Genomic DNA, 18202 nt, shown 5'->3' on the forward strand with positions numbered 1-18202 from the left:
GGGGTCAGTGTTGGGGCCCTTGCTGTTTGTGGTTTAGATAAATGATTTAGATATGAATGTAGGAGGGTTGATCAGAAAATTGGGGAATGATACAAAAATTCGTGGGGTGGTAAATAGTGAGGAGGCTCTCCTTAAATTAGAGGAGGCTATAGATGGGCTGGTCAGATGGGTTGATCTTTTTTTAAAATAAATTTAGAGTACCGAATTGTACAAGGGTACAAACAAGGCAAGGGAAGACTTGATGAACGGCAGGACCCTAATAAGCACCGAAGATCAGAGGGATCTTACTGTGCATGTACACCTGTCCCTTAAGGTGGGCAGGTCGATAACGCGGTTAAGAAGGCATATGGTACACTTGCCTTCATTAACCGAGGCCTAGAGTTTAAGAGCAGGGAGATTATTCTGGAATTGTATAAAACGTTAGTTAGGCCACAGCTACAGTATTGTGTGCAGTTCTGGAATCCACATTATAGGAGTGATGTGATAGCACTGGAAAGGGTGCAGAGGAGATTTACCAGGATGTTACCTGGGCTGGAGAGTGTTAGTTATTTATGAAGAGAGATTGGATAGACTGGAGTTGTTTACCTTGAAGCAGAGGAGACTGAGGGGGGACATGATTAAGATGGATACAGTTATGAGGGGCAGACAGGAAGAAACGTTTCCCCGAGGCGGAGGGATCAATGACCAGGGGCATAGATTTACGGTGAGGGGCAGGAGATTAGAGGGGATGTGAGGAAAAAACACTTTTCTTTCAAAAAAAAATAAAATATTTATTAAACTTTTTTAACACAATTTTTCTCCCTTACAAACAATAACCCCCACCCCCACCCCGTAACAAAAAAAAACAAGAAATCGCGCAGAGCAAGATATATACATGTCAAAATGATATATTTACACAGCTTTGTACACTGGCCCTCACCCGTACGTGCCAGTTTCCCCAACCCTTCATGTTATCTCTTGCTCATCCACCCTCCCAGGCAGTCCCCCCTTTCCCCCCCCCCCTCCCAGGACGTGTCCCGTCCCGTCCCGTCTCTTCCCCCCTCCCCCCCCCCCCCCCCCCCCCCCAAGGTTGCTGCTGCTGCTGACCGACCTTCCTCTAACGCTCCGCGAGATAGTCTAGGAACGGTTGCCACCGCCTGTAGAACCCCTGCGCAGACCCTCTCAAGGCGAACTTAATCCTCTCCAACTTTATGAACCCAGCCATATCATTTATCCAGGCCTCCAGGCTGGGGGGGCTTCGCCTCCTTCCACATTAGCAAGATCCTTCGCCGGGCTACTAGGGACGCAAAGGCCAGAATGCCGGCCTCTTTCGCCTCCTGCACTCCCGGTTCGTCCACTACTCCGAATATTGCTAGCCCCCAGCTTGGCTTGACCCGGACTTTCACCACCTGAGATATTGCTCCCGCCACTCCTCTCCAGAACCCCTCCAGTGCCGGGCATGACCAAAACATATGGACATGGTTCGCCGGGCTCCCTGAACACCTTCCACATCTGTCCTCCACCCCAAAGAACCTACTCAACCTCGCCCCCGTCAAGTGCGCTCTGTGGACCACCTTAAATTGTATCAGGCGGAAAAAACCTTTTCACCCAGAGGGTGGTGGGAGTCTGGAACTCACTGCCTGAAAGGTTGGTGAAGGCAGAGACCCTCGTAACATTTAAGAAGTATTTAGATGCGCACTTGCGATGCCAAGGCACACAAGGCCATGGAGAAAGTGTTGGAAAATGGGATTAGAATAGTGAGGTGGTTGTTTTAGCCTGGTGCAGGTACGGTGGGCCGTAGGGCCCCTTCTGTGCTGAAAATTCGAATTTGGTGTAATAGCCCCTTGTGTGACATCTTATTGAATCTTGTTTTTGAAAAACCAAGAACACTATTCTTGGTCTATATCTCTCCTGCTACTTACAACCTCAAAAAACTCTTCACAGATTTAACAAACATGATTTCACTATTGACTCTGGCTAATCATATTATGATGTTCTTCGTGCCCTGTCACCTCATCCCTAATAATAGATTCTAACATTTTTCCAACGACTGATCTGAGTCTATTTGACTGCAGTTCACTCTTCTCTCTCCCTTTTGGAGCCTCACCTCGCCCTCCACTCCCAAACTTCAGGTCTTTGTTGCGGTGGCTTCGTGAGTCCCACAGCACAGTCCTGTCCAGATAAACACTGGTGTGTGACACCGGGGGGTGGGGTTTGGGGTGGGGGGGGGAATAACCCTGTACTTCCCAACCCCAGGTGCTGTACCCAGTGACACAGGAGGGTCCATGGGTCCAGCAGCATGGTGTTCACCATGAAGACCAGCTCAGGGATGGGGGCAGGAACTGGTCTGCTCAGGCAGAGTGCATCAGAAGCGGCGCAGCACTATGGCAGAAAGTTGTTGCACTCACCCCGAAGTCTACGGTGAACTTAGAGCGCTGTGCACACCGCTGATAACCAATCAGATTTGACGCCAATGTAAATTGCTCACTGGCGTGACGCAAGATTGAAAGACCTGATAGGATGCAGATGTCAGCTGCTTTAATGAGAATTCATAATATGCAAATGGCGTTTGCTCCATTGACCCGCCATTAATCCGCCATCGGGGGAATTGCAACGGGATTTTACGCGGACGGGTTTCCAAACTTCTGGCTCCCGTCAGATTTACCGCACCTGCCCCCCACCAAACCCGTCGGGGGCAAGATGGGCGAATTCCACCCCTAGAGAATTCTGGAAGATCAAAACTAAAGCATCCACTATTTCCATAGCTACCTCTTTTAAAACCCGGAGATGGTGACCATCTGATCCAGGGAATTTGATCAGCTTTTAGTCCCATTAATCTTTCCAGTATTATTTCATTACTCATTCTAATTTCTTCATAAATTCCTAATTTTCACCACAATTTCAGCAATATTTTCTTGTGTTTCTATCCTGAAGACAAATGCAAGATATTTGTTTCATGCCCCCTTTAAAATATCTCCTGTTTACTTTGGTTAATCTTTTCCTTTTACATACCTATTGAAGTTTTTACAATCTGTTTTTGTCAGCTTGCTTTCACATTCTATTTTCTATTTCTAAGTCGTCTAAGTTGCTGAATCCTGGTAGACAGACTTGTAGCTCTGTCTTTTCCCTCTGGCTTTTCTGCAGTTCCCATGATCTCTTGTGTATTAGATTACCTGGATCAAACCCATTTCCCTTCCCTCTCATTTGCACTTTGTCAGATTCCAATGGAGAAGATCCTTTCCTATTCACTTTCAAAGTAATGGAGCAAACCAATCCCATTCACTACCAAAGTGTTGGAAATCTTATTCATTCCCTACCAATGTGTTGGAATTTCCATTCACTCCCACTGGACAGTCCAAACCACAGACATTCCCATTCATTCCCATCGTAGTAAATCAACCTCTTTCATATTCATTCCAACATCATAATTCCAGTGGACTAAAACCTATGGGTTTCCTCCAGGTGCTCCGGTTTCCTCCCACAGTCCAAAGATGTGCAGGTTAGGTAGATTGGCCATGATAAAGCGCCCTTAGTGTCGAAAAAGGTTAGGTGAGGTTATGGGGATAGGGTGAAGGTATGAGCTTAAGTAGGGTGCTCTTTCCAAGGGCCGGTGCAGACTCGATGGGCCAAATGGCCTCCTTCTGTAGTGTACATTCTATGATTCTATTTGCTTTCATTCCCACTATATTTGTCTCTAATGGATCAAACTAATTTTCATTCATTCCCATTCTATAGAACACCGGGAGGCTGAAACTCATTCTATTCACTTCCATGGTACTGATTTAGTTAGACTAAATCTTTTCGTAGTCACGCATGTTATATTCAATTACAATTAATTGATCAAACTACTACTACTGTATTGGATTCCAATGTACATTTATAGCTTACGATGGCTGGAACAGTTCCAAGAAGTGGTTGTTGTTGGTGTTTTTTAGACTTTGGTGGAGAATTTGCCAGGTGGCGGTATTGTCAAGGGACTAGTAATCCAGAGACTCGGAGTAATCCTCTGGGGACCGGGGTTCGAATCCCACCAGGGGAGATGGTGAAATTTGAAGTCAATAAAAGTCTGTAATGGGGCAGCACGGTGACGCAGTGGTTAGCATTGCTGCCTCACGGCACTGAGGTCCAAGGTTCGATCCCGGCTCTGGGTCACTGTCTGTGTAGAGTTTGCACATTCTCCCCGTGTCTGCGTGGGTTTCATCCCCACAACCCAAAAGGGTAGCTGGATTGTCCACGCTAAATTGCCCTCAATTGGAAAAAATGAATTGGGTACTCTAAATTCATAAAAAGAAAAATCTGGAATTAACAGTCTAATGAAGGTCATGAAGCCATTGATAATTGTTGTAGTTAAAAACCCATCTGGTTCACAAATGTCCTTTTTAGGGAAGGAAATCTGCCATCCTTACCTGGTCTGGCCTACATGTGACTCCAGACCCACAGCAATGTCGTGGACTCTTAAATGTCCTCTTAAAAAATAAGCCACTCAGTTCAAGGACATTGTGGGATGGGCAATAATTGCTGGTCCAGCCAGCAATGCCCTTATCCCCTGAACGAATAAAAAAATACACACTTGTATATGAACATGAGCCAAGCTGCTTAATCCTAATGGACCAGACTCAGATACTTTTCTTAAATTCGTTCATGGGATGTGGATGTCGCTGGCTGGGCCAGAATTATTGCCCATCCCCGAGGGCATTTAAGAGTCAGCCACATTACTGTGGGTCTGGAGTCACATGTAGGCCAGGTAAGGATGGTAGATTTCCTTCCCTAAAGGACATTAGTGAACCAGATGGGATTTTACAACAATCGACAATGGTTTCATGGTCTTCATTAGATTTCTAATTCCAAATTTTTTTATTGAATTCAAATTCCACCATCTGCCATGGTGGGATTCAACCCCAGGTCTCCAGAACCGAGTCTCCTGGGTTTCTGGATTAGCAGTCCACTATGCCACTGCCTCCCCCACTGCATTCCTACTGTCCAGGAACCACAATTTGAAACTAATATTATTCCCCGGTTATACAATGATTGATGCATTAATTAGTGTTAAAACCTCTTCTGAAAGGGTGGCGCACTGGTTAGCACTGCTGCCTTATGGCGCCGAGGGCCCAGGTTCAATCCCGGCCCCGGGTCACTGTCCGTGTGGAGTTTGCGCATCCTAACACCCACAACCCAAAGATGTGCAGGCTAGGTGGATTGCCCCTTAATTGGAAATTTAAAAAAAAAACACTTCTAAAAGATGGAAACTTTTCATGTTTGTGATATTTCTGTTCGGTCTATTTAATATTCTCCGTGTTCATTTGCTTTGATTCATTCCCTGAGTACCATTTTTAAAAAACTATATTTATTTCATGTGAGTTCTTGACTCCCGATAGACACTCAAACTTGTTACTTTATCTCTGCCTTCCCTGAGGTTTTCCTGCTGTTTCCGTGGTTTCTCAGTGATTCCCTCACTGTAAATGTATTGCACTTTGTTACCCCTGTACTTCATATCACCTCAGTTATGTTAAACTTGGACTAAACACTGGTTCGGCCTCAACTGAGGTATTGTGTCCCGTTGTGGGCACCCACACTTTAAGGAAGGATGTGAAGGCATTGGAGAGGGTGCAGGAAAGATTTGTGGGAATGATTCGAGGGATGAAGAGGATGAAGTTGTGTGGAAAGATTGGAGAAGAGGAGGTTGAGATGTAATTTGATAGAGGTATTCAAAATCATGAAATGATGAAAAAGAATCGACAGGGAGAAGCTGTTCCCATTGGTGGTAGGATCGAGAACCGGGGGCACAGATTTAAGGTAATTGGCAAAAAACGACACCACGAGGTAAAACGTTTTGATGCAGCGAGTGTTTAGGACCTGGAATGTGCTGCCTGAGAGTGTGGTGGAGGCAGGGCCAACTGAGCCCTTCAAGAGGGAATTGGATCTTTAGCTGAAAAGGAACAATGGGCAGGGTTACTGGTTGGGAGTGTGGCACTAGGTGAATTCCTCCACCACGGGGCCAGCAGAGCGATGATGGGTCGAATGGCCTCCTTCTGTGCTGTCACCATTCTATGATTCCAACCTCGATCCCGATACTGAATATGTTTTCTTTTCCCTATTTCAGGTGTGTGGTCGTGCTCTTTAACCCCAAGAAGAACAAGCAGCACCATATTCTGAATGGATCAAGGTAGGACATTTCCACCTCTCCGACCAGAGCGAAGAACCCACTTGCATCCTTACAGCCTGTGCCAGTTCACTAGGGAGAAAGAAATCATCAGTGAACTGACCAACACTTGGTAGTAAATTCACTGCACTCAGCGGACAGCCAAGGTCAGCGGGACCTGACCCGAGATCAGAAATGGGGCTGCAGCATTGTAGTGCCACTGCTTTGACTCTCTCACTGTCTTGGACATATCACCCTGCTGGCCATAGTGAATTTACTCCTTCAACTCCAATGTACAGGAGCTGGGAGATGATAAGGGGGAAGGATAGAGAAAGGAATTAGAGGAACGAGAAAGTGGGGCGTGGGGCACTGAAATTTTGGGCAGAATTCTCCAGCTGTTCGCTGGTGGCGGGATACACTGTTCCTGCTGGCAGTGCACCCCTGCCCTCGAGTTTCTCGGCGGCGTGGAATGCCTTCAGTGGAAAACCCCATTGACAAGCAACGGGAGTAAAGAATCTCACTGCCAGTGAACAGCGGGCCAAAACTCTCCATCCTCGCTAGCAGCGGTAACAGGGCAGACTCGCAGCGAAGAATCCTGGCCTTTGTTTGGAACTAATCCAATTGATTATATGGATCATGTATTATCTATAAAACCACTTACCTTTTATATGAGTAGCAAAGTAGCCTGATCTCAGTCCTTTTTTTCCCCAGGAAAACCATCACAGCATTGGCCTTCTCTCCAGATGGCAAGTACCTGGTCACGGGTGAGGTGAGTTCCTTCACCAAGTCCTTATGCCCAATTCCTATCCCTTGTTCCTTGTGCTCTGTCCCTGTGTTGGCATGATAGTAGAACGTGTGTCTCCCCTTGCTTGATTCAGCAGTTTAAACATGAGCGTCTCGGGGTAGACTGCCCTGCTGCCAGGCCTAGGACCCAACAGAGAATTGGCATAGTGCAAGAAGTGAGACGGTGGCTCCATTTCGTATGGCTGTGATGGTAGCTTATGGATAGTCTTCAACCAGAGCAAAAATATAGGCTGGCATCTCAGCGCAATACTGAGGGAAGGCCACACTGTCGGAGGAGTCATCTTTCCGATGAAACATTAACCTATCTGCCTTGTCTTGGTGGACCTAAAAGAAACCATGACAATATTTTGAAGAATTGTAAGTTAACTTGGGTGCACTCTTTTGAAAGGTGCTATATACATCCAAGTCTTTGTCTCTTTATGAGTCTTTGATAAATTATGGGTGCAATTTTATGCCCCCTCTCACCCCACTGGAGGGTTTGAAAGTGGGAGGCTCATAAAATGCAGGGTGTGACCTGCCCGCCCGCCACCTAATTGCCCCACCACAACCCATCTCACCATTTACGTGGAGTGGTGGAGGCTTTGGGCCTGCCCTTGAGCCTATTGAGGTCCTTAAAAGGCCAATTAATGGCCACTTAAGTGTGCAATCCGCCCCTGCCAAGATTTTACCTGTGGCAGAGGAAGACCTATGCCATTTGGGTAGCCCAGCATTCTTTGATTGGGCAGGCTGATGACGGGCAAGGAGGTGGGTTGGATCTTTCTGTAAGAGATGGGTTACCAAACTGGGTTCCGTGAAACTCCAGTTTTCTGTGGAACGCCTTGAGGGGTCTGAGTGTGTGGGGGGGACACGGGAGAACCAGCGCCGGGGGGAGGGGTGTTGAGGGGGTCCCCAAGAAGAGTTGGGGCCGGGAGGCCTGACAAGAGCTGGGGCCGAAGGACCCCAGAAGGGCTCGGAGACCTGAGGGGAGGGTGAGTGAGTGAGGGTGAGAGTGAATGAGGGTAAGACTGGGTGAAGGTGAGACTGGGTGAGGGCGAGTGGATGAGGGTGAGAGTGGATGAGGTTGGGAGGTTGCGTGACAGTCGGTGAGAGTGGATGAGAAACGGTGAGAATGGATGGGTGGGGTTGAGGTTTGGTGAGAGTAGGTGAGAATGAAAGTGGATGAGTCAGGGTGTGAGTGGATTGGTGAGGGTGAGAGTGGGTGAGGTTGAGTGAGGTTGGACGAGGGTGAGGTTGGGCGAGGGTGAGGTTGGGTGAGAGCGAGGGTGAGAGTGGGTGAGGGAGTGTGTGAGTGGTGGGTGAGGGAGTGTGTGGGTGAGGGAGTGTGTGAGTGGTGCTCCCGCTAAAAATAGTAGAAATGACAATGACTAGAAGTCCAACATGCTATCTGTTGAGCAACAGAGCCTAAAAATGGCAAAAAATAATGTAAAACTTGGAAGAACTTTTTCAGTATAATAAATGTAAACATATAAGACATATATCTTTCAAGCTTGTTTTTGTATATTTGTGACGATTGCACAATAACAATCATTTTTTGTGGTTTAACTCTTCAACACAATAAGAATGTTTCTCAGTGATTCCTTCTTAGGAGGTCAAAAGGGTTTGTGGCTGGAAATGTTTGGAAAACCCTGCTTTAGGGGATGTTGTGCCCCCGCCTCCCTGCCAATCAGGCCCCGCTGATACCCTGGGCTCAACGTCCAGCCTCCATTTGTTCCTCTTCTTCAGGGACTTGAGTTACCGCTCAATCCTGGTTCTGTTGAGACCACAGAACTGCTGGTCAGCTCTCTGAGGTGGACGTCCTCCCGACTGAGGGGAAGCCCCATATCCAGACAGCCAAGGCCCCCGGAGCGTTAAATGGCTGTGGGGAAGCCAGGATCGGCCGGGATGCCTTCCCCACTGGCCCTTTGGACCCCCCCCCGACCATCCGGAAAATCCTTCCCCTTTGCCTCTGTGTCCTGGGCAGTTTCAAGATTCTATTTCCTCCCTCAAAGTTGGACTTTTTACATGTGTTGTTTCTGAGGTTTTGTTCCTCTCAATATGGAGATCAAATATTCCTAAACACATGGCAGAGTTTAAAACTATAAAGAGTTGCATTCTTTGAAGTAGTTCTCTTTGCACAGTTAAAATTACACCAACATAAATTTTTTTCATTGAAACAATCGGGAACTTTGGATTCCCCCTAGGCATTTATTTATTAAAACTGAAGAAAATATTCAAACACACAGCGGGGGCTGGAAATCTCAGAGGTAGGTGCAAAGTTGTGTTTGAAAACAATGTGAGAGTAATTCTGTGTTGCCAGAGGGAAAGTTACACCCACAGGGGCTGTGGGTCAGAGATTGGTGTAGCTCTATATTTTTGATCTGGACCCCTTCCGGCGGCAGGAACAGAGAATCCCGCTGCCAGCAATGGCGCGCCGCCGAGGAACGCGTGGATGGGAAAGCAGAGGATTCAACCCATCGGTTCTGCTAGCACTGATTCATAGGTATACGCCCCCATCTGGCCTGAGTTCTATTGTCTCATCCAGACTTAAATTCATTGACAGGAATAAACAGGATACTCCTGTTCAGCCAGGGTGATTCAATCAGGGTCCACTGTCCGCTGACTATTAGCCCATTATGGAGTCCAATGGCCTCTTGGTTTGTCCTGCTACAAAGTTGATCACCTGTGTCTGGAAGTTCATTACATATTCATAGCATGGTCTTGTTCTTTTGTGCAAACGTGAGTGGGTAATCATAAAGTCCACGTCGCGATAATAAGTTTATGTGTTGACTTGAATGCTTTTCCAGGTGGCCGGTATCGATTCCAGCCAGGGCCTCATTTGGCAGTTTCTGTTCGGGGCCTATTGGTCTTGTCAGCCTGTTCCCAGTACCACATCACTCTGCAGATTTCATCGACATCTGTGCCATTTTCTACCCTCAATCTTTATTTCAGAAAATGGGGCGACATTCTCCGACCCCCCCAGTGGGTCGGAGAATGGCCATTGGCTGCCGTGAATCCCGCCCCCGCCGGTTGCCGAAGTCTCCGGTACCGGAGATTGGGCGGGGGCGGGAATCGGGCCGCGCCGGTTGGCTGGCGAATGCCTGACTAACTTGATTTAATTTTGGAGTTCGGCCAATGGCAAGTTGCCTACATGCCAAAAAACAGGCGGCGGGGATGAAAAATACCGCAAGCAGACAAAGGAGTGTCCACGGATGGGCCGAAGTCCCGCCCAGAAATTGCCTGTCCTGCCGGCGTAAATTAAAGTAGGAATTTACCGGCGGGATAAGGCGGCGTGGGCGGGCTCCGGGTTCCTGGGGGGGGCGCGGGGCGATCTGGCCCAGGGGGGTGCCCCCATGGTGGCCTGGCCCGCGATCGGGGCCCACCGATCCGCGGGCGGGCCTGTGCCGTGGGGGCACTCTTTCCTTCCGCCTCCGCAACGGCCTCCACCATGGCGGAGGCGGAAGAGACTCTCCCCACTGCGCATGCGCGGGAAACTGTCAGCGGCCGCTGACACTCCCGCGCATGCGCCGCTCGGGGATGTCATTTCCGCGCCAGCTGGCGGGGCAACAAACGCCGTTTCCGCCAGCTGGCGGGGCGGAAATCCCTCCGGCGTCGGCCTAGCCCCTCAATGTCGGGGCTCGGCCCCCAAAGATGCGGAGCATTCCGCACCTTTGGGGCGGCGCGATGCCCGTCTGATTGGCGCTGTTTTGTTCTCAGGAACAATTAGGGATGGACAATAAATTGCTGCCCGAGCAAGGAACACTCGCATCCTATGAACAAATAGAAATTTGATAATGGGTTTAAATCGAATTCCTCATCCTAAAGGCACAGAATGAATTGCCTACTTCTAATCCCAATTCCTGTGTTCCTATATATTGGCACCTGCCTTAAGAGACTTTTATCGTCCCTTTTACATATTGAAAATATTGAAACGGCTCACTCTAAAACAAACCATCTGGCTTCAAATTGAAGAGGTGGCAACTGATGTTTCGAATGTTTCCTGCGAGAATGAGATATTGTTGTGGAAACCAGGGACTTTCTGCAGTAAATCATTCTCCCATATCTTTATTTTTTTAAAAATATTAAAACGTTGTAATCACTCTCAATTTGTGGATAATTTTCCACAGATAGTTTAACACTCTCGGACCAAATTCTTCTGTCAGCTAACCCAAGAAAGGCGATAACCATTTGAAATTCTTCACAAAGATACTTACAAAGGCAAAATGCAGCAGAGGCTGGAAATCTGAAATAAAAACCGGCGAGGCTGCAAATACTCAGCAGGTCAGGCAGTCTGGATGGAGAGAGAGAGGAGAGACAGTTAATGTGTCAGGCCGATGACCTTTCATATGATTCTAACAAAAGGCCTTTTTACCTGGAAGTCCACGGAAGAGGCGAGGAAAAAACATTTTACTCAGAGTGTCGAGAAATGGATTGCGCTGCATGAACAGCAACGTTCAAAAAGGATTGGGATCTCTACTTAAAAATGGATTACTTACAGGGCCATGGGGCAAGAATAAGGGGGTGGGACTAATTGAACAGCTCTTTTCGATGGACCGAACAGACTCCTCTACTGGATGATTCTGTGACAGGTGGCATCCGTGGACACTCCTTTGTCTGCTTGCGGTATTTTTCATCCCCGCCGCCTGTTTTTTGGCATGTAGGCAACTTGCCATTGGCCGAACTCCAAAATTAAATCAAGTTAGTCAGGCATTCCTCGCTTTTACTATGCTGACGCTTTCTTGTTTGCTTTTGTTTTATCCTTTATGACAGCTAATTCGACAAACGCGGCATCCACTTCATATAAATTGTTAACAAGACACTTGTTTATTCTCGGCAATTCACTTGCACGTTTTCACGAGGAATGTCAGTGAGTGTTCCAAAGGTGCGAATGGTTGTTCCAGCAGGTTTGGTCTCCAAGGTTGATGGTGAACACATTAGGCCTTGAGGTCAGCGATTGTGGTGGAATGTAATCTTCTTGCTGCTGATTCCATCAACCCATCATGGTAGAAGATTCAACAGGTGTTCCTACCTACAGAACGCAGGATAAGTGTGATCCGGCCATTTACTAAGCTACGGCCTCCCTCTGAGCATCAACAAAGTGACGAGGAGAGTCATTAATCAGATGCCATCCAGTGAGCCTGGCCCAGTTTGCGTTCTATCCAAACCATGTGGCTCTGTAACACATCAGCACTTTGGGGTTCCTGAGGTCATGAAAGCTGGGGTCAAGGATAGTTTTAAGGTGCCACCTTTTCTTGCCCATGATCAAATATGTCCCGCTGCCCGAATGTTTTTATGGTGTGGAGATGCCGGCGCTGGACTGGGGTGGACACAGCAAGAAGTCTCACAACACCAGGTTAAAGTCCAACAGGTTTATTTGAAATCACAAGCTTTTGGAGCGCTGCCCCTTCATCAGGTAAGTAATAATAATAATAATAATCGCTTGTCAGTGGAGGCAGATTCACAATCACAGCATATAAAGGAGAGACACAATTGCAAGATAATTACAGGTTGGAATGTGAAGAATGGTTGGAATGTGAGTCTTTACAGGTAAACAAATCTTTACAGGAACAAACAGTCAGTGGAGTGAGTGATAATCGAGGTGTAAATTGTCTCAAGCCAGGACAGTTAGTAGGATTCTGCAAACCTGAGCAGTATGGTGGGCGTTACATATAATATGACCTGAACCCAAGATCCCGGTTGATGCCGTCCTCATGCGTGCGGAACATGGCTACCAGTTTCTGCTCGCCGATTCTGTGTTGTCGTGTGTCTTGTAAGCCGCCTTGGAGAATGTTTAGCCAAAGATCAAAGGCTTAATATCCTTGACTGAAGAGTTCCCTGACTGGAAGGGAACACTCCTGCCTGGCAATTGTCGTGTGGTGTCCGTTCATCCGTTGTCGTAGCGTCTGCATGATCTCGCCGATGTACCACGCCTCTGGACACCCTTTCCTGCAATGTATGACGTAGACAACGCTGGCCGAGTCGCATGAGTATGTACCGCGTACCTGGTTGGTGGTGTTCTCACGTGTGATGGTAATATCCTGTTGATGATCCGGCATGTCTTGCAGAGGTTGCCATGGCAGGGTTGTGTGGTGTTGTGGTAGCCGTTCTCCTGAAGGCAGGATATTTTGCTGCAAACAATGGTCTGTTTGGGGTTGTGCGGTTCTTTGAAGGCAAGTAGTGGGGGTGTGGGTATGGCCTGGGCGGGATGTTCATTGACATCAATAACGTGTTGAAGGCTCTGAAGAAATTGTCGTAGTTTCTCTGCTCCGGGGAAGTACTGAACGATGATGGGTATTCAATTGGTCGTGTTCCGTGTTCGTCTTATGAGGAGGTCCGTGTGGGTTTCCGCTGTGACACGTCGGAACGGTCGATCAATGAGTCGAGCCCAATAGCCCATTCTTACAAGGGCAGCTTTCAGCGTCTGTAGGTGTCTGTCACGTTCGTCCTCGTCTAAGCAGATCCTGTATATAGGGAGGGCTTGTCTGTAGGTGGTGGCTTATTTAATGTGTTTTGGGTGGAAGCTGGAGAAGTGGAGCATTGTGAGGTCATCCGTGGGCTTGCGGTAGAGTGAAGTGCTAAGGTGTCCATCCTTGATGAGATGCATCTGTCCAAGAATGCAACCGATTCTGGAGAGTAGTCCATGGTGAGCCTGGTGGTGGGATGGAACTTGTTGATGTCATCATGTAGTCGTATCAACTGATGACGGCCTTCTGTGGCGGGTTCCCTCGCAGCAGGATGGGTGAGCCCTGCCGGAAACCAATGGTGAGCTGGCTATGCCGCTGCAGTGGAGGGGCAGAATATTCCATCCATAGTTTTTGTAATATTGTCATGCCATTACAGCCTTGATACTGGTACAGAAACCCTAGGCCAGGGGTAGCTGGAGCCTGCAAGCGTCTGCCAGTTAGTTCCTGATTAGATAGTTGAACTGAAGTCCACTGGAGTGTGGCATTTGAGGCTGGGGTGAGTGCAAACCAGGCTGGTGAGGGAAGGAATGGGCCTCGTGCGGGGGTGGGTTCGGTAAACAAAGTGAAACATCAAAAGGAGTGTCCCAATCCCATTTGTTGCATCTCATTTGTGTGTGAAGATTGACTGTGACGAGATAACCAAGCACAAAATGTTCCTTTGGATTTTGCCTGTGTTTTTCCTTTCAATGCATCTGTCAACTGCAGCTTGAAGGGAACAAGACAGTGTTGACATATGCACCACTGAAGCAGCACTCGGGTGTGATGCCATCGAGTCAGGTTCAATCTTCTTCTCCCCGCTCCCGACGCTGGTAGATAAGATTCCAAACACATGGTGGCACAGAGATTAGCACTGCTGCCACACAGCACCAGGGACCCGGGTTCGATTCCACCCTTGGGTGACTGGAGTTTGCACATTCTCCCTGTATCTGCATCGGTTTCCTCCGGGTGCTATGGTTCCCTCCCATCGTCCAGAGATGTGTAGATTGGGTGCATTGGCCATGCTAAATTGCCACTTAATTTCCAACCGTTAGGTGGGGTTATGGGGATTTGTCGTGGGTCTAGGCAGGGTGCTCGTTCAGAAGGTCGGTCTCCTAAGGTTGGGGAAGGGAGGGTTCTGTGGAGTTGAGGAAGCAGGAGGCTTGGGTACAGGAGAGTAGGCAGGTGGGAGGTAAGTGGAGGAGATAGCACATGTTTTTATGTTTTTTTACTTATTTTAAACATTATTTTAGATACAAATATAGGAATTTAGGAACGTACAGGATTTTAACCATTTAAAATAAATGTTTTAATTTTTTTTCTCGTGCGACTAGTCCTGCCAAACCTAACTACAACTTTCACACTGGGCGTATTGGGAAAAGCTGATTTGCAAACATTGTTTTGTTTAAAATTGCAATTTTCAGGAACACAAATACAATTCTAAGTGAGAACGTGTCGTTTGTTCGTGTAATAACGGGAACTCCAGGCGGCCATCAGTGGATAACAGTAACAGACAGTTTATTGAGAGACAAAAACTATTTCCAGAAAGTATTCAGGAACATTGCAGTATTAGCCGGCAACTCCAACTCTTCTCCCAGACTGGATCTGTTCTGCAGGTTTGAAAGGCCCCCAGCCTACTGGAATTGCGCACACTTTGCCGTGATAGGCCGGGTGTCATGTGGCCTCCGAGATTTATTGAGGCCTTGGTCGGGGAGGTCACCTGACCCCCGAGGTTTGCTGCAACAATTAGATTTGGGGTAATGTAAGGGTCCTTCCTGTTAATTAACTTATTTCCCCTTTATTTTACCATTATCATTTTTGTTCCATGGGTGATTAATGGACATTCATTTTTAAATCAAGCAGCAGAGAGAATGAGGAATTGAGAAGTTACAGGGAGAACACTCTGCTAGTCTCTGCTAGTTTGAACAGGAGCTTCAGCTTTTTCGGTACCGGAGAGAGATGAAGTGGGACTTGGTTTCATTGATTGACTGGTGGCCAATGAATTGGCCAAAAGGCCGTACTCTGCCTGGTAACAGATGGTGATTAGGTCCTACCCCCTGTGGAATGATTTACAGAGTCCCAAGGAGCTTATTTGGACTCCTGAAAGTACAAGATCAAGGTCTCTCACTCTCTCCTCCGTGTTTTCTCCAGAAAGACTCTGATTGCTGTATTCCTGAAACCACAGAGGCCTTAATGAGCATACAGTAAAGCTGCGGAAAGTAGAGTTTGAAAAGGAGTAAGCTGCTGGAAACAGCCATCTGAAACAAGGACTCTTTTTCCCTTTTACTTATGATTTCTTTTTGCCCCTTTCTTTCCCTCTGTGTTTGTCTGTCTTGTGTGTGTGGAGAGAACATAGAACATACAGTGCAGAAGGAGACCATTCGGTCCATCAAGTCTGCACCGACCCACTTAAGCCCTCACTTCCACCCTATTCCAGTAACCCAATAACCCCTCCCAGTTAAAGCAGGGAATTAGGAATTAGTTAATAGTTAAGCAGTTGTATTTTCTGCATATTTCATTGCAGTTCTTGTTATAGAACACCTAGAATATAGAACATACAGTGCAGAAGGAGGCCATTCGGCCCATCGAGTCTGCGCCGACCCACTTAAGCCGTCACTTCCACCCTATAGGACAGATGTCAGAGGTAGGTTCTTTACTCAGAGAGTAGTAAGGATGTGGAATGCCCTGCCTGCAACAGTAGTTCACTCACCAACACTAAAGGCATTTAAATGGCCATTGGATAGACATATGGGTGATAAGGGAATAGTGTAGATGGGCTTTAGAGTGGTTTCAAAGGTCGGTGCAACATCGAGGGCCGAAGGGCCTGTACTGCGCTGTAATGTTCCATGTTCTATCCCCGTAATCCAATGACCCCTCCTTACCTTTTTGGACACGAAGGGCAATTTAGCATAGCCAATCCACCTAACCCGTACATCTTTGGACTGTGGGAGGAAACTGGAGCACCCGGAGGAAACCCACGCACACACGGGGAGGATGTGCAAACTCCGCACCGACAGTGACCCAGCGGGGAATCGAACCTGGGACCCTGGCGCTGTGAAGCCACAGTGCTAGCCACTTGTGCTACCGTGCTGCCCAGTATTAATAAACAAGTAATTGTGTTTATATTTGAAAGCTAGTGACTAAGTATTGGACAGCCAAGGGTTAAAGACTTTGGGTATTTTTCTAAGAATTCACCTGTATTGTGACTCTGGGTCGACAATTGACTGTGCACTAACCCAGGGAGTCATAACAGTACAAAGCATATTAAGGGATATGGGGAAAATGTGGGAAAGTGGAAGTGGATGTAAAAGATCAGCTACGGTCAAACTGAATGGCGGAACATACTCAAAGGGCCGAAAGGCCTTTTTCTGCTCCTATTTCTCATGTAACTTATGTTACCATGCATTGCAACTTTTAACACGAGCTGAATAAATAAGTGCAGTGTTGTGTGGCATGAAGTGCTGACCTAATTTAACAAGAACGCCTCTTCAGTAAGTGTTGTGCATTTCAAAGGAAGATGCAGTGAGGAGTTATTTATGAAGTTTGACAGGTCTCAGTGTGTCTCCTCCTGTTTATCCATCTGTGTGAGTGTCTGTCCCTCCTGTCACTTCTTTTCTCTGTGTTTCTCAATCTTGCCTTTTGTTTCACGTGTGCATGTGTGCCTGTGTGTGGGCATGTGCCTGTATGTGGGTGTGTATCTGTGTATGCATGCATGTGTGAGCAAGTGTACATGTGTTTGTGTGCCTGTGTGTGTGCGTGCTTATGTGTGTGTGTTGCCTGCCTGTGTGCATGCATGTATAAATGCGCCTGTGTGTATATATGCATGCATGTGTCTGTGTGTGCGTGTACCTGTGCCTGTGTGTGTATGTATGTGCATTTGCCTGTGTGCGTGCATATATACGTATGTGTGTGTGCCTGTCGGTGTGTATGCCTGTGTGTATATATGTGTGCATGTGCCTCTGTGTGTTTGCCTGTGTGCGTGCGTGCTTATGTATGCCTGTGTGTGTGAATGTGTGAGTATGGGCATGTGTGCGAGTATGTGCATGTGTGTGTGTCCACGTGACTTCATTGTTAGGCTAGCGGGAGGCATACGGAAAGCCTGGCAATGAACAAGTTTAGATCTCAGGCAGGAAGGGGGGTCCTCCATTTGAAGACCACTTCTGACTTCAGGCCCATCCTTAAGGACTACTGGCCATTGGCCCTCTCCCCCCAGCACCCCCCCCCCGACATGCCGACTTCCCACTTTGTGCCCCCCATGCCTTCCCGACCTTCTTCACCCTCGGGCTCCTTAAACTTACCTTATTGTCCACTCCTGGGACTTAGGCCCAGGCAGTTTCCCGAAGTTCCTCTTCTGTCCACTGCAACAGTTGCCGCTGTGGATTGGCCAGCAACTCTCTAAGGCAGGGCCTCCTCCCGGGTGAGGGGTGACAGTCCTGCCGGTAGCCAATTCGAGCGTGACAGAGGGCATGCGGCAGTCGCAGTTGGCGGGATGTGTTCCCCGCTGACCATTCAGATGGTGAGAAGGAAAATCCAACCATCCAAATTATTCAGGTCATTAATTCTAATCTGACCCACCCAATGGGACACTGGCACGATCAAATTGCCTGCCCAGTTAACATCCCCAATCTGATTTTACCTCACCATCTTTCAGCCTCTCAAAGTCACTTCACTTACTTATCCGACTCCCTGTATTGGATGAGCTGAAATTGCCTCCAATTACTTATTGGGAAGAGCAAAGCAATTATCTTCAGTACCTGCCACTAACTCTGCTTCTTCACCACCGACTCAATCCCCCTCCCTGACAACTGCTGGACTGAGCCTCAGGGTCATGTTTGACCAACCTCCTATCTGTGCTATCGCTAAC

General features: G+C 47.7%; 1 protein-coding gene across 2 annotated transcripts in view; it reads left to right on the plus strand.

Moving 5' to 3' along the window:
• The window catches only part of mapkbp1 (mitogen-activated protein kinase binding protein 1), a 420608-nt gene that overhangs the window by 155998 nt on the left and 246408 nt on the right, over nt 1-18202 (plus strand). For both annotated transcript variants that reach the window (XM_072486182.1, XM_072486183.1), the window contains exons 3-4: nt 6080-6142; nt 6830-6887. In XM_072486182.1, the coding sequence (XP_072342283.1) occupies nt 6080-6142; nt 6830-6887 (121 nt within the window). The remainder of the gene's footprint in view (nt 1-6079; nt 6143-6829; nt 6888-18202) is intronic.

Source organism: Scyliorhinus torazame, chromosome 2, assembly GCF_047496885.1.
Source record: "Scyliorhinus torazame isolate Kashiwa2021f chromosome 2, sScyTor2.1, whole genome shotgun sequence".
NCBI classification, from domain to species: domain Eukaryota; kingdom Metazoa; phylum Chordata; class Chondrichthyes; order Carcharhiniformes; family Scyliorhinidae; genus Scyliorhinus; species Scyliorhinus torazame.